This window comes from Lissotriton helveticus, chromosome 11, assembly GCF_964261635.1.
Source record: "Lissotriton helveticus chromosome 11, aLisHel1.1, whole genome shotgun sequence".
In the NCBI taxonomy this organism is placed as follows: Eukaryota; Metazoa; Chordata; class Amphibia; order Caudata; family Salamandridae; genus Lissotriton; species Lissotriton helveticus.
In genome coordinates this window covers 1,035,356,102-1,035,372,645 of record NC_136072.1, presented here as the reverse complement: position 1 = coordinate 1,035,372,645, position 16,544 = coordinate 1,035,356,102, and the positions used below count along the sequence as shown (strand labels likewise).

The following is a 16,544-nucleotide window of genomic DNA, read 5'->3' as shown; positions in this document are numbered from 1 at the left end:
TATGCATTGCTGATTTTGCTCTTACAGCCAGATGTTACTGCTCACTATTATATTCAAGCATGTGAATCTATGAAAGACACCCTAATACTGGAGAAGAACAATTGTTACTTACCTGTAAACAGGTGGTTCTCCAGTATTGGTGTCTTTCATAGATTCACATGCGACCCATCCGCCTCCCCTCAGAGGCTCGCTTCTCCTCCTAGACTCTTTTGTCACTCCTGTGCTACGAAAATCTGAGGGCCTGAGCCTCTGAGGAGAAGGTTCTGCAGGGGTGCTTGTGCCTGATTGGCTGTAGTTTGGACTAACATAATGACATGGATATGCGTGGAGAAGCGTGGCTCAGTGGTTAGAGGCGGCAGACCCGGAAGCTGAGATCGACCGTGGACCAGGGTTCGATTCCCCGCCTCGGCGGGTATCGGGCTCAAAAATTCCACGGACTCGACAATTCTCGCTCCGGTGCCTACTCGAATCACGGGGTCACACTCTGCAACTCTGGGCAATAGCTTGCTTAATCTCCACTATGGCCCCTCGCGGCGGGATGCCTGGCTTTCACCTTGTGGACACCCTGCCGGGGTTTCTCACAGGGGAATACCAGGACGGGTTCCCTAAGCAAGCGCCAGGATGCCCTTTGGGTGACAGGTTTGCGCTATATAAGTACACCTACATTTACATTTACATTTACATGTTCTACAGGTTCTTCTTTTCTCCATGTATTCCTATGTGGTTAGGCTAACCTGGTACTTATAAGTGTTTCTGGTGTTGCAATTTATGCGATATGTTTTTATATACATACTTTATTGGGATTCTTTTATTGCTATTTTATTTACCGTGGGACTCCCACTTCGACGACTGGGAATGTTCAAGCATGTGAATCTAAGAAAGACACCAATACTGGAGAACCACCTGCTTACAGGTATGTAACAATTGTTCTTACTGGCAAATAAAACAAGGGTACTTTCATCTAATCAGATGTATTCACTATGGCTGAGGCTAAGCCTAAGTTCACCTTTGAACGCGCTATGGCCGCTTCCAGTGTTGTATACAAGAATTGGGCTGCACTCATAAACAATTGCTATGTGACATATTGTCAGAAAAAAATCCAGGTCGTATTCCAAAATCTTTTAAATTCATACTTATTCAAAGTTTGTCCACAGCACACACGATTACAATTTGGTCACTCATTGCATTATTTCCCTTTGTAAAGTAAACACACTTCTTCAGGGCTGTAAACCAAATGTACTTGGCTTGAGTATTCCATATTGTAAATGTTTTACTTATTTGTAGTAAAATAGCGTAGCAGAGCCAGAAACAAAATTAAGTTGTACCCCTGCAATTTTCTCCACGTATTCCAGCAGGTCAAGACTGCCATGGGAAAATGCAAGGGTAAATACTGAAAAATGTGGATCTGGGTGCTGAAAGCACCATGATCTGCATGCTTTGCTCCATTTTCAATGGCTTAGCTCTTAAGACGCCATAGTTATTGCACAAATAAATAGTGAACTCTATGCTCTCAGATTATATTGGGTGTGATAATTATCACTAATCTTATGGTGCAAGAGCCAAGTATACTCGTCTGAACATCTAAAGCGAGCTTCTCCTACAAGTAGCTCTCAAGCCACTTGTAAGGTGCTCTCCTGTGTGCACCAACTATGAAATTCGTGTGTGTCTTGGAGAAAAATGGTTGAATTGGCAAAATCTATATAAAGCTGATAATTGAGTAATGAATCATGTGACATCGTGCAGACGTATTAACTATATGTATACCCTTTTGCAGCTTGCTGCTGTGGTATTTTCTATTATCTACATAGAAACATTCCAAATTGACAACGCCTTTTTTGCATTTCTGCTGGTACACCTGCACCAAGGTGATCACTGCTGCTAATCTTGCCTATGGTGGCCACCGATGTAGTCTTGTCTGATGTGGCCACTGTTAAGATCCTCATACTATTTGCAGCTCAGGATGAGATTAATTGAACATAAGTAGCTGATATTGCAGAAAAACGTTGGAGACCCCTGACCTTAATTAATGTCATTGTACTTTGCTAAGCGTATGCACTTTTTGTAGTGTTTGAATGACTAAAGTTGGTAGAATTACAACTGCGTTTACGCTACCAAACACTTCTTTTGACTTTACTCTTTATTGAAAAGTAATAGTTCTCCAGTTAGAGGGTGCTTCACACACACTCTTTGACTTATGATGACATGTGTCAACCTTGACCCTATTGTTGAATTTTGTACATAACTTGAGTCTTCGGTGTGTCAATATACAGGCTGCTTTGTAAGGCCTGACTGCAACCAAGAGATTTGGTAAAAGTAAGCGTGCTTCACTGTTTCATAATTTTTTGTGGCCAATTGATTGTGCGTGTTATCAATAATCTTCTGCAGCCTTCCTTTTTTTTTAAAGAATTGGCTGTTCTTGAAGGTTGTGTTTTTTCCCCTCCTTTGGGAATAATAAGGTCAAAAGACCGGAGCTATCACGTACTCCCTGTAACGTTTATGCTAAAATCTACCACGGCAACTTTTCCCAACTGAAGTCCTTTGTTTTAGACCCTAAAATGCCGATCTTTCATCAAAAATGAAATGGCTAGTTAGGCAAACTTGCAGTTTTCCCCATAAATCTCTGATCGGGATTATGAATGAGCAAAAGTATTTTCCCATTGAACTGTGCTCCCGGCTCCTGTATTTTGGTTTGTTGCAGAGCACTTGAGTGATAGTGAGTGGGTGTGGAGGAATGGAAGGGAATGATCGAGATAAAGAACAAAGGAAACAAGAGTCCCAGAGGATAAGAGAAAAAAAAACGCGAGAACTCCGGGCCTGCACTTGTTCCCAGTGCATGGACGGAAACGGCCTCTTTGATGTGGCATTGCCGAGATTCAAGCAAGGCTATATTTACATGACTGTGCTTTACATACCAAATATGAGTCAACAACTAATGCACCTTTTTTTGCCTCTGTCGATGCAGGTTAACAAGTCTACCGAAATTACGGAAGTCATTTTTGAAGCAGATGACGAGCAGCAGTTGAATTCTTGGATATCCGAAATCAAAGAATGCATCTCTCGAGGGTAAGTATGCGACTCTGGGTGTTCAGTGGTGCATGGTTGGTTCCAAACGTCCACTTTACGCAGCCAGTAAAGCCTTTAACAATTGGCCATTGAGGAGTGTTGGAGGCAAAGGTTTTACCTTCCGTGTACCTTAAGGGGTTTAAAGTTACCTCAGGCTGAGAAAAACGCTCTACAAAAGACCTGAATACATACAGAATTAAATCCTGGGGACTAGTCCAGCATAGGTCTGTGGTTAGTGCTCGATCGATGACAGGTTTTTACTATAGACATGGAATAAGTCAATTTATCTTAAGTGGATATTCTAAAATTCTCTGTGCCCCCATGAACAACTGTCTGTCAATGCATTTGATTAAATTCTAGCAAGGTACTGCCACGGATTAATTCTCTTGTGTAACGATGTTCAGGTCTGTGTACCATGGAGAAAAATAAAAAAGTGATGGGTGGGACATTTCAATTAATCTCTACCACTCCCTAGTACTTTGGACAAAGCGAAAAACAGAAATGACTTCAATATGTCCTACAGTGACACTCCATGCAGATATCAGCCATTTGCAAATCAACCCTTGCCCATGCTCCAGTCTGAACAGTCCAGGGCGTAGCTTGGTTAGTAAGATTGGTGAGCTTCAGAAAAACAATTGCGCTAGCACGTGTCTGTGGGTAATTGTCATGCAGCGAAGCAGCCAAAATTGCTGCGCTGTGTGAAGAGGAGAAAGCAGTAGAGCGCCATATTTTCAGAGATCCGGCACTCTCCTCTCCTCTTCCAAGTGCTGGTGCACTATCAGACAACTGTGCAACACGCACACACCTTTGCACCATAGTGCAAAGGTGTCTGTGTGAGTTTAGCATAAGTTTTGTACTGGATGTTTTTACCCTTGCAGTACAAAATAAAATGCTTAGACTAACTTTAAACCGTTTCCTACTATGTTGTGTGCTGTACAGAGCAGCACGTATGCAAAGGCGAACAAAAAGGAGAAATAAGAGCATTTCTTCCTGCTTGTGCCTATTTGAAATGGGCGTTATTTTTTATGAAAAACTCGGTCTACTTTTTTAATGACATAAGCTTTTGCGTCAAAAACATTGGGTTGTTGCATTGGAACTTCCATGCACCACCCATGGAATACCCGCTTGGCGCCAAGTAATGCAAAGCAGCTCTATGCACTAATTTGCATTGCTTTCAAGTTAATTTCCAGTGCAAGTTTTACACTGAAAGTAAATTGGGGAAAAAAAGTTAGTATTTTTTTTATGCAAACACAGCACAACTCTTCGTAAATATACCCCATAATGTTAAAATACATTGTAGGACAGGCAGTGGGCACAAGATTGGCTTAAAGGGCAGTGGGGAAGGGATAGGAATGCAGATTGGTAGGGGTACTAAGAGAGAAAACATTATTTTGTGAAACAGTTTTATTTAGGTCTAGCATGGGCGTGGCAGTGCAAAGTGCTGCTCTGCCTCTGGGAGAGATATTGTATATATAAGATTTGTAAAAGGGACTGTAAGCCTTTCCTCCTTTCCATTGGGTAACGTCAGCGTTTATGGTAAACGCTGGCTTCCTATTGGAAAGGAGGGTTTTTGGTTGCCGCCCTGTCCGTTTTTCTTGACGGCCCCTCCGGACACCATTGCCTGTATGCGGCTGTCGTGAAGACTTTTCTGATCTGCTTGTTTATTTAACAAGTAGATGAGAGAAGTCTTCACGACAGCTGTGAAGCAGGCACGGAGCGCACAGGCGCACGGGGTCACGGGGAGGACAGGGGGATCACGGCAGACTGTGTTTTTATTACAATTATTATCAGCCCTGGGTGTTTCATTCCATAATTGGAAATCAACACCATTTACCATACTTGCGCTGATTAGCCAGTGACAGCCCCTGCCCTGCTTTGTATAAATGCATATCAATGCCGTCTCTGTTTGACGTGTTAATTGTGCTTATTTTTTAATTGCACTGACAGCATGTGATTCCCCCCCTCCCTGCTGAGGTTTCAGGATCAAACCCAAGAGGCTCACCACAAGATACCCTCAAATAATGCGGCCTTGAGACAGAGTGAGTTGATTTTGAAACAAGTCCAGTCGAGGGGAGACCTTGAGGCAGGGGCTGGGGTGATGCGGGGAGGGTGTGCAGTGTCATCTGCTGTCTTTGGAGCTGGGGAGCCAGACTCGAGTCCGGGGGCCGGCTGAGCATCCTGTGATTCTGGGCAAATAGCGCAATCTCCCCGTGAATATAAACAATGCATGTGACTTTGTGTAATGTAATCGGTCATGCAAAGCGCCCCAATACCGCTAAATAAAAATGTAATAGAAAGATTAGTCTGACCTTTGCACTGTAGAGCTTTCAAAAAGTGCAGCACCTTTGGGACGTGACAGTGACCCTGCACACCTCAAAGACTCCATCTAAGCCCCCAGAAGAAAGGCTGTGGGGCAAGCTGTGATGCACACGTTTCATTCAAGAGACATTCACTCCTTGGCCTCAACCACCCACACTAAACTGGTGAATTACCACTTCTTCTAGCACCAGTGACACATGTATTGTACAATCTATAGCTTTTCATCTCTCATGGCAGGGCGCCAAAGCGCGTTATTCACTTTCTCATTCATCCTGCCGCTCCCACCCCCACTCCCTGTGTGGGCTCCTGCTCTGTAAACGTGAGAAAAAAGCCCATGCTTGTGAGTTACGAAGTGATGACTCAAAGATAAGGGCCCTCAGTGGAAGTGACGTGAGCACGTACCTTCGGGCTCCAGAGCTACAGGGGCCGGGAGCGGACAAACTCTTTGAGCACCACACAGAATGGATCTAGGTCTGTGCTATTGACTAGAGGTGTACCACATGACTCAAAAGTCTCATTCCATGTCCCAGGCCATCACTCACTAGAGCAGTGCATTCTGGGACTTGTAGTCATCATTGGAAAGCAACACCATTTATCATACTTGCGCCGATTAGCCAGTGACAGCGCCTCCCCTGCTTTGCATAAATGCATAATATCTCCGTTTGAAGTGTTAATTGTGCTTATTTTTTCATTGCACTGACAGCATGTGATTCTCCAATCATCCCCCTCCCTGCTGAGGTTTCAGGAACAAACCCAAGAAGCTCACCACAAGATACAGCCCCTCCGATAACGCGGCCTTGAGACAGAAAGAGTTGATTTTGAACCAAGTCCAGTCGAGGGGAGACCTTGAGGCAGGGGCTGAGGTGATGCGGGGAGGGGGTGCAGTGTCATTTGCTGTCGTTGGAGCTCGGGAGCCAGACTTGAGTCAGGGACACTTTAAACTTGGCTTCATCTGTCAAGCTTTGCTCCCTCACTTCCTTGTATTGTACAATCTATAGCTTTTCATCTGTCACGGCAGGGAGCCAAAGCACGTGATTCACTTTCTCATTCATCCTGTCGCTCCCACCCCCACTCCCTGTGTGGACTCCTTGGGCTCGGCTCGTGCTCTGTAAATGTGAGAAACAAGCCCATGGTTGTGAGTTACTAAGTGATGACTCAAAGATAAGGGCCCTCAGAGGAAGTGACGTGAGCATATGCCTTCGGGCCCCAGAGCTACGAGGGCCGGGAGGGGACGAACTCTTTACGCACCACACAGAATGGATCTAGGTCTGTGCTATTGATTAGAGGCACCACATGACTCCAAGTCTTATTCCTTGTCCCAGGCCATCACTCGCCAGAGCAGTGTATTCTGGGACTTGTAGTCATGGCTTGAATTAATTGATCAAACGGGGTAATCACACCTTAGAATAGTAATCTATAAAAGGAAAGTACAGGACTGTGAAAGATGCGTCCACCTGATATGAAGTCCATTGCTAGCCATTGATACTGCGCTGTTAAGACGTTTATAAGACCCAGGCCACCCAAACACCGGTATATGTCCAGCAAAAGGCTCAGGAGGACGCCGAGGCGACCCACAAGAGCCTTCTAGAGAAGAGGTCTTCAAACTTTTGTCGGCCGAGCCCCCCCCCCCCCCATCTAAACCTTTTTACACGTCGAGCCCCCCCACCGCCACCACCACCTGATAAAAAAAAGTCTGGAAGCTGGTACTCTGTATCATTGATGGCCATTTCCTCCTGCTGAACCCATGTTGTATAGGGCCAAGAATGTATTAAATAAAGTAAGAGTGTTTAGTAAACTGAAGTTTTTTTAGTGCATGTGCTTATTCTAAAGTTCAAATGTAAAGAGAACAATTAGCACAAAAAATGTCATTGGTGCTTTATTTTTCACATAAAACACAACATTTAGGATAGATTAGCAAAAACACTCCCAATAGACAGGTGTGGGAGTGCATGTTTTTTTCCGCAGAGAGAATGTGTGGATGGATTCTTGCTTCTGCCATCCTTAGGTTGTGGTCCGCTTCCAGGCTTGAGCAGTGCCTAGAAACGAGAGTGCTCACAAAATGTTGTAATATATTTTTTTCAGTTTTATATAGCACGACATGACCCAAAGGTTTTGGAGCGCTTTACAGGAGCATCTTTTACATTACGCACTCTTCTGTGGGGTGCGTACACTGTTCAGTTTCATAGCAGGCAATGCCTTTTTCGTTGTATAAACCATCTAGCAGTGCTGCCAGAAGTAGTGAACAAGAATTCATGGCCCTGACTCAGGCCGGGTCTATTTACTGTCCCAGGCCGACCCGGGTGCAGCAGTCCTGGAGGGTTTGCCCGTGTGACTTAGCCCCACATCCAGCAGGTCACATGACTGGCAGTCCGTGCCGGCGCAGCCACAGACCGTGGGAGACAGCAGTGTGCGTGAGGCAGGTGTGTCTGTCTGAGGGAGATACAGCAGCGTTTATTTATTTTATGTATTTATTTTATGCGTTTTTATAGCGGGCTTTACCCGAAGGTGTCAGAGCGCTTCACAATAGGAACAGTGTGTATGAGGGAGAGAGACAGCAACCTCCGTTTGTGTATGGGTAACGGAGAGAGGCAGCTGTGTATCCCTGAGGGAGTGTGTGTGTGCGAGGGAAAGATAAGTGTGTGAGTGTGGGACATCGCTGTATATCTCAGGGAGAGTGACAGCAGAGGGAGAGTGACAGCAGAGCGAAAGTGACAGCAGAGCGAGAGAGACTCAGCAGTATGAGTGTTCCAGAGAGAGCAGGGTATGCTTGTGTGCTTACACGGTGCACTGACACACAGGAGCTAAAACAAAGAACAGCTGAACATGTGTCTTGGAAGCTTCATGGAGGCAGCCGGCACTCTGTGAGGGGAGCAGCAAGGAGGGGACGCCCCAACCAATCAAGCGCAACTACTCACACGTGATGGTCTCAAGGGGCGGGTAGGGGGCAGATCCTCTAAGTGCTGGGGTCACTGTAAGACCCATGTCTTGAGGTCCTTGTTTTAAAAGGATTTACTTTTAACGGCCTGCTGCCGCCTCTCATCCGTCTCCATCTCTTCATCTTCATCTTCCTGTCCCGGCCAGCAGCAGGAAGCAACCGGACACACAGGCTCCCCATAGCCAATCACAACACTGAAATGCAGTGTTGTGATTGGTCTGAGCACCGTGGTTCGCACACAGACGGGAACAGGGAGCCTGTGCATGCTCCTCACCAGGCTGTCTAATGCAGCCTGGTGGGAGCATGCAAAGTGTGCATGAACTGTTTGGTCGGCCCAAGAGGGCCGGCCAAACAGTTAATGCGTACACCACTCCTCCCCTGGCTCTGGCCAGTCCCGCCCCACCACTGACTGTAATAGGAAAAACAAGCATTTGCAATGCAATAGGTCTCGCATTTGCAGGAGTTTGTAATAGGAAAAACAAGCATTTGCAATGCAATAGGTCTCGCATTTGCAGGAGTTTGAGCTGTTGGCATTGTAAATGACAATGCCTTTTATGTATGTGTTGTTTTTAAAAACATAAATGAAAGGAATTGCCATTTACAATGCCAATAGCTTAAACTCTCGCAAATGCGAGACCTATTGCATTGCAAATGCTTGTTTCATTTTATACTTATGCACATACCTGTTCTGTTGCTATCAGGCCTCCTTGGCTTCCCTTAGGACACTGAGCATTGCGTACACCCTAGCAAGTTTATTGGCCCCATTATTTTGAACTACCTCATACCTGTCGTATAGTGGCTATTATTGTCTAGCTTTCCAGTTACAAGTTTTGATTTCAATGGGGGATTAAGCTTATTCCGACATTGGTTAGTGGCATGTCGTCTGGGCTTAATAAAGACAGGTGGGACAAATGCGAGTAATTGAAAAGGGAAATTAGGGAACTGGAAGGAGTTCATTTATGCCCTGGCTCTCACAAAGCAAGACTGCAACGTACGACATCTCGTATATTACATAGAGCATATGATATGGATGCAGCAGAATATGCACTCCTACACACTGGACAGAAATGTTATGCTGGGGAAATAAATCAGGCCGGCTCCTTGCAGAGTGGCTCCAAGCCCAGACAATCAGCAACGGGTTTCCGAGATTGTGGGCTTGCTGGGGGCCCGAGTGTATTCTGATGATCAGATAGCCAAAGAATGTGAGCATTTTTTTCCACTTTGTATACTGACGAGCACTTTACAGGTCTTTAAAAGACCATTTACGCGTTAATGAGGCTTTGTTTTTCACCCGTCTTAGAGCCCCTGAGTCTCCACTCTTCCTATTGCTGGAAGAATTAGCCCCCCTCCCACTCCCCACCACCTCTGAAATCGTTGTGCCTCTGGCCTCTAAAGACCTGTGACTCCAGACCACTCTCAGCCCAGCCCCCAGCAGCTGGGGCTGCAGCAGCCGGGCTCAGATACACAACTGGCGCCTGAAAGCAACAATAAAAGGTGAAAAACGCGCCCCCCCCTGGAGGGATGCTGCGCCCCCCCAAGGTGGAGCGCCCCACAATTTGAAGACCTATGTTCTAGAGGGAGGAGTTGTGGTCCGGGACGCCGCGACCCCAGGACACAAACGTTGTAGCTGGGAATATTTTCCGGTGCCGACTCGATGGGTGGAGAAAGTTTGGAGTAGAGGGGTAGTGATACAAAGTTGTATCTGAGGATTTATGAGATAACAACAGGAACCAACACTGGGTGAATGACAACATTAGGATATTGATGAAGCCCTGATGAAGTCCCACTAGGACAAAACGTGCCAGCAGGCCGAATGGCTTCTGTCAAATTGACGTTTTTTGAATAAAATTGGATTCAAATCAACTTGCAAGACTCATGAATAACTTTTAAGCACCACATCATGACTACTTGATCTATTGCTGGAGAACGGTTTAACCATCTGTTGATTTTGGAACAGATAATCCTGTATAGAATTAAATGCTCCTTTTCATTGGTTATTTCTTAACTATATGTTAAACTATTAATGCAACATTGACTACCTCTACAGTACCAGAGAGAACATATACTGAGGGCTGATCTAACAAAACTTGTAGGAAAGCTCATTCAAACTTATAACGGGGTCCAAAAGTCCACCCAAACGATCGTGCCGCTATAGCCCAATACAGACTGCAGTGTAAACACACTTTAAAATTTGTAAGATCACCATTAGGGAAGAGGGGGGGAAATCTGCATAAAGCTAGTATCTTCAAAGATTCAAGCGTATTCTGCTCTCTATAATTACCCACATTTTAGAGCGGAAAATGATCAGTCCCTAGATCAGAGGGTTATGTACAATCAGTGGATTGACTACTTTAGTAATCTCTTCTCCGACAGCGCAGTTGTGGGAGATCCTACTTATGGTCATTTTACCCACGAAGCCAGCGACTTTAATATACATCACGGTCTGGAAGAAATTCAATTAGCTCTGAGCATGTTTCAGGTGAGAAAATCAACAGGGTCTGATAGTATGTCTGATGATTGTATAAAGAGAACTATGAGCTGTGGGCCCCATTATTGACCAATGTATTTAATGCAGTCTAAGGGGCGGGCTGCCATCAACTTGGTCAAAAACAACCAGTGCCTCTGTTTTTAAAAAGGGAGACAGATGTGATCCTCACTGCTATCAACTGATGACATTGATTAACGGCTCTCTGAAAATTTGGAAGAGAGAATTGTTGCAGCGACTGCAGTGTTGGGCTGAGGAATATTCTAGTATTTCTGGCTTACAGTATGGTTTAGGAAGGCTCCAGGCACCTTGGAATAATGTCTTAACCTGGAACTACTTGTGAGCAAATACAGGAAGGCCAGAAATGTTTCTTATTTCTGGCATTCATGGATCTTAGTAGTGCATTTGACTCTGTCAGTCTCATAAAAACTCTGGCAGATTATGCATACCATGGGTGCTGACCTGCACATTATATACCTTGTAAGTCAACTTTATCAAAATGTCACAGCCAGGGTCCGCTTTGGGCTGGTAGGAGAGTGTACTAGGGAATTTAAGGTGCAGAAGGGTGTCGGACAGGGGGGTGTCCTGGCCCCATTTTTATTTATCTTGTATATAAATGGCCTTGAACAAGCCCTGCTGCAAACTTCTGCCCAAGATTGGTTTCCAACTGATACCCGCTCTATTATATGCAGATGCCACGGTCCTTTAGGCCCGTACCGCTAATGGGCTCCAGCGTTTGCTTGATTCATGTCCTATGTACCTAGACCATCTAAATCTACAGGTTAATCTTGGAAAGACCTATAGGCTATGTTATGATTCGGCGGGAAAGGAAACCCCATATTGAGAAAAAAGTTGTCAAAAATACCATGATCTTGTTTTTATTACGCTAGCATAACTTCGCATAAACCCTAATTATTGTGTCGTCTATATCATGTATAGTTTCTTGAGGGGGGTTATGTGTACTCCAACTGCTTAACTTTGTCTCGCACAAGACCTGGTTGAAGCAGAAATGTCTTCTGGGTGGGCACTGTGTGCCATGGCGGGGTGCACTGCACCAGGTTCGCTGCTTGACTTACAAAGACCAGATGCACATAAACATCTCATTCGCCTTTTGGACGGAAGTGCATACCTCACTGCCGAGCGCCGGTCACAACATAACTCAGTCCCTGGGGAAGTCTACGTCACATGATTTTTAGGTCTTGCCTAGCAACGTAGCGCATGCGCTGCTCGTGCCTTGGCGAGACCCATTGTTGTCGGTTTGTCAGTGGAAGGGGGACAGGACATGTGCACACGCGCGTGTGGAGGACAGAAGTTCTGCACCCGTAGGCACATCTCCTGTCCGGGCTCGCGGCGGGGGTACAGGAGATGTGTATGCGCCCTGACAGGCGATGTGCACGGAACAATTTATAGAAACACTGCTGTGCCGCAATTGAACATCTGGAGACGAGCTCAAATAAGCAGTTGTTGGAATGTTACAATGTGCTTTATCCCGTATATTTTCAACAAGGAGATGCAAATAAAATTTCAGATTTCAACATCCCCCAGCGTTACTTCTCATGAAGGCATGAAATATAAACGTACTAAAAAGGCTGCATCCGCCTTTACTGCTTCTTGGTCATAGTTGCACAGACAGCAACTCAAGGGATTGTTGGCTCAAGTTACTCCTATAACAGCCTTATTTAAAAGGCTCCCCGTCCATGGATGCCACAATGAGATGAGCCAGGACAAAGCACTTTCATTTCAACATACATTTCCCAGAAGGCGGGTTAAAGCAGAGAAAGGAAACATGTCGGTCTCTTATGTGCAAGCCAAGATTAACATATTTGGTGAAAGGAAGAAATAAATTGGTTGGGGGAGGGAGATTAAGCAATTCAATTCGACAACTATTCAGACCGTTTCAGAAAACGTATGCCAATGAACTTCCTTCTCATTACCACCCCCCTTCTTCACTTCACCCCACCCCGCTCCCACAACCATCAACAGCTGACATAATATCGGGTAAATAAATGGTTGGGCAAATGAAACTGAAAGATAGAAACGGATGTAAGGACCGCCCGACAAAGGATTTAGGTGTGCAATTCAATATTGAAGGACCACATTCGACAGTAAAAGCATTTGCAATGCAATAGGTCCAGCAGTTATGAGAGTTTGGGCTATTGGCATTGTAAAAGGCAATGCCTTTTATTTACGTGTCGGTTTTTAAAACATAAATAAAAGGCATTGTCATTTACAATGCCAATAGCTTAAACTCTCTCAAATGTCGAGGCCTATTGCATTGCAAATGCTTGTTTCATTCTCTTTCCAAACCGAGAGACAGAGAGAGTGTGTATGCATTTTTGGTCCGTGTTTACACATGTTGCTAGTTTAAAACTAGACTAGTTGTCTTGTCAATGCTGTTTGTAGCAGGTATCACTCTGACTCTAGAGAAGAGCACCCCTTTTGAGCCCTGATGAAGTTTGATATTTTGGATAACACGGATTAGGTGTGGGGTTTGGAAACCACACCAGTGCTGGTGTCTATTTTCTAGTATTAAATGACTATTTTTGATACAGTTCACTCCTTCTACTAAGCTGACTTGCAACTTGCCTGTGTTAAATTTCTGTTTCAAAAATGTTTCTAAGGAGGAAAAATTGCATATGTTCTTTAGCAATCAAAGAACTTTCATTTTCTTAAATCAATCAACAGAATGTTCAACCTGTAACAGCTGTACAACTTAAAATGTTTGTGGAGAGGGTGTAGCCTTACGACGAGAGCAGTCGACCTCGACGAGGGGAACCGGGTTCGAGTCTCGGCAACGACGCTCAACATACTGTGATTCTAGGCAAATCACTTGCACTCCCCGTGCCTAACACACACAAAAACAAGCATTGGCATAGCCAATAGGTCTCGCCTTTGGGACCTTATACGTTTTTAGCCATGTAGTACATTATTCTGGGTGCTTAACATTTACATTTGCACTTGTGACATGATGGTGGTTAGAGGTAAGGGTAAGGAAGAGGGATACAAGGATGGGAGATGGCAAGCAGCTAGAATGGGAAAGAGTGCTCATGATTCACTGTTTGAAGAGGAGGCTTCAAAGTGATTGCAGGAAGCGGAGATTGTGTACGGGACTGCAAAAAAAGCATGTAGAGGCTCTGAATAGCACAAATTGGTATGCAGAGAGATGGGATCAGAGTTTGGATAGCGGATTTGGTTCCTATTCCATTAAAGCTGTAGTGAGGGTGTTTAGTTGTGTATGTGCGTATTGCAAAATCCAGGTACATGGTTTAGCGAGTATGAGATCGGCACACTCCAGTATGCAAAATACACAGACTGAACCTACAGGCTTTTAACTTAGGCGGGTAAAGTGATGCAAGCACAAGGCAGGCCCTTGCGGAGTAGGGAGGCTGCAACCCCTTAGGGGACACCCATTCAGCCCGAAGCCATTGAATAGTTGAGATATGGGTGACTTGGGGGCCTTCATGACATCCTGCTGGCGTCATGGGGGGACTTAATTTCGTATAACTTTATTGGGTATGCCGAATTATGTTTTAAAAAATATATATTTTTAGGACAAGTGGATTTCAAGAGACACGAGGCGGAAACGATTTAGTTCTTCACCCCCAGCCACAAGGTCCTGTGACATAACTGGGTCCCTATGGGCAGTTCCTGCCATGCTACCTGACCTTGCGTTGCCCTTTCACAGGGATATCATCACAATAAGTGTTGCCTCTGACGCAACTGTTCCCACAGGCAAGTGGCTCTGCATTCAGTTAACTCTTGCTTTTAACTGGGAGTAAATGGAAACGACTACTGTCACATTAATTAACGCATCATAATAAAAAAAAACGATTAATCGAAGCGCTCGTTGTTTGCGCTTTTTTGCATTTTTTTTAGGTACATATTCCATCGTTAAGTGGTGAGTCCTGGATAATGCTCACACTTTTTTGTCACATTTAAACTACAGTTTAACTAATATGCTTTTTCCGCTGGATGCATGTGCAGGCCACTCAGAGTGAATTAATAACCATAACCATAATTTGGTAAAATGGGTTTGAGAATTCAGATCAACAATATACCAAGTAAGCTAAGTCTGGATCTAGAAACGGATAAAACACCCGCATCCCCCCCCCGCCCTTCAGAAGCTGAGTAGATGACACAATCTGTGAGTTTGAAAGACAAATTGTGGGGAAGCGCCAGAACATCAACACTTACTGCTGTAAATAAATATAGAGGCAAGACTATCTTTTTTCTTATAGAAATACAGGTGATGGGCAGGAAATAAAGAGGCGCAAGTTCGGCAAGCACTTGTATAATTACTCGGCTCTCAGCATAAAATGACAGGTCTATAGGCGTTATCCTACACCTAAATAGTGCTCATTAGATTGACCTGGTAAAGATAAAGGGCGCGGAAAGTACTGCAGGTAGACAAAAGGTCAGTGCAAGGTTCCCAAAGTAATTCTTTAGAAATATATGCATGCAAACGTCGCCTTGGTAGACTACTACAGGAACAAGCACGGCACGAAAGTGACCACGAGACAGGCAAATGTAAACAAGCTCAGCCATGCTAATTAGAAACAGATGGCCCCTGTTCGCCACTGCTCGCTCCCGAAGGTGGACGCCGCCACACGCACGAGTGTTAGAAAAGTGCAGAGCGCTTCCAAAAGATCATCTCCTAGAGCAGTGCATGCGCACTGCCCTAGGCTCAACCTGAAAATAAATGCGTTTATTTGTAAGGAAACTGCTGCTCATGTAAAGCACCCCGATACCCGATGTCCCGGGTCTAGTTCGCTCTTTAAAAAAGAAAAAAAATGCCTGTATTTTATTCAGAATTTGACTATTTGACGATGCCCCCTGAGCGGATACCAAAACTGTTTGTACTTACCTCGGTGCACGAGCAACCTCGGCCGATTCCCGGTTGAGCTGTCATATGCAGCTATAGAGGAATCTGGCCCTTGTTTCACCCCCTCGGCCGTCACCTACCAAGTCGGTCATCTGACATTGTTTGCCTCGTTTCCCCTTGGTGTTTCCCTTCCTCCCCCTCCCTCCGTGATTCTTTGATTAAATTGATGCAACTATGTAACCTGTAACTCTGTGCGGATACCAAAACTGTTTGTACTTACCTCGGTGCATGAGCAACCTTGGCCGATGCCCGGTGGAGTTGTCATATGCAGCTATAGAGGAGTCTGTCCTTAGTTTCACCCCCTCGGCCGTCACCTACCCAGGCGGGCATCTGACACTGTTTTCCTCGTTTCCCCGTTGTGTTTCCTTCTCTTCCCCTCCTCTTTGATTTAATTGATTTAACTATGTAACCTGTAACTCGCTGATCCTCATGTAAAGCGCTCTGATACCTCCGGGTCTAGCCAGCGCTATATAAAACTTTTCAAATAAAAAAATAAATACAATTAAATTTTCTAATTTTGGGGCGGTATTTCATCTTGCTGCCTTTTTATGTTAAGAGGGCTGGGTGACAAAACTGTGTTTGGACATCTGTGAATCCGTGTAGGCTTTTAAATTTTTTTTTTTATAATGTTTGTTTGCAGATCACAATACCAACAAATTAGCCGCATTTGCCCCTCCTTTAAGAATATAGCAAAAATAAGAGTATGTAAAGAGTGAGATAAAACCGCATTGTTGCCTATTGTGTCACAGAAATGTATTCAGAGTAATGTTTGCCTTTAACTGTACAGGGTGCCACTAGCATTTGCAGACCTGCAAGTCAACTAGGCTTCTAAGGATTCAAAGTAAAAAAACATCTCACTT

At 44.8% G+C, this 16,544-nt stretch overlaps 1 protein-coding gene across 3 annotated transcripts in view; it reads left to right on the top strand.

The window, feature by feature from the left end:
* SH2B3 (SH2B adaptor protein 3) overlaps positions 1 to 16,544 on the top strand; it is a 515,189-nt gene that overhangs the window by 419,108 nt on the left and 79,537 nt on the right. For all 3 annotated transcript variants that reach the window (XM_078667464.1, XM_078667466.1, XM_078667465.1), the window contains exon 5: positions 2,963 to 3,063. In XM_078667464.1, the coding sequence (XP_078523590.1) occupies positions 2,963 to 3,063 (101 nt within the window). The remainder of the gene's footprint in view (positions 1 to 2,962; positions 3,064 to 16,544) is intronic.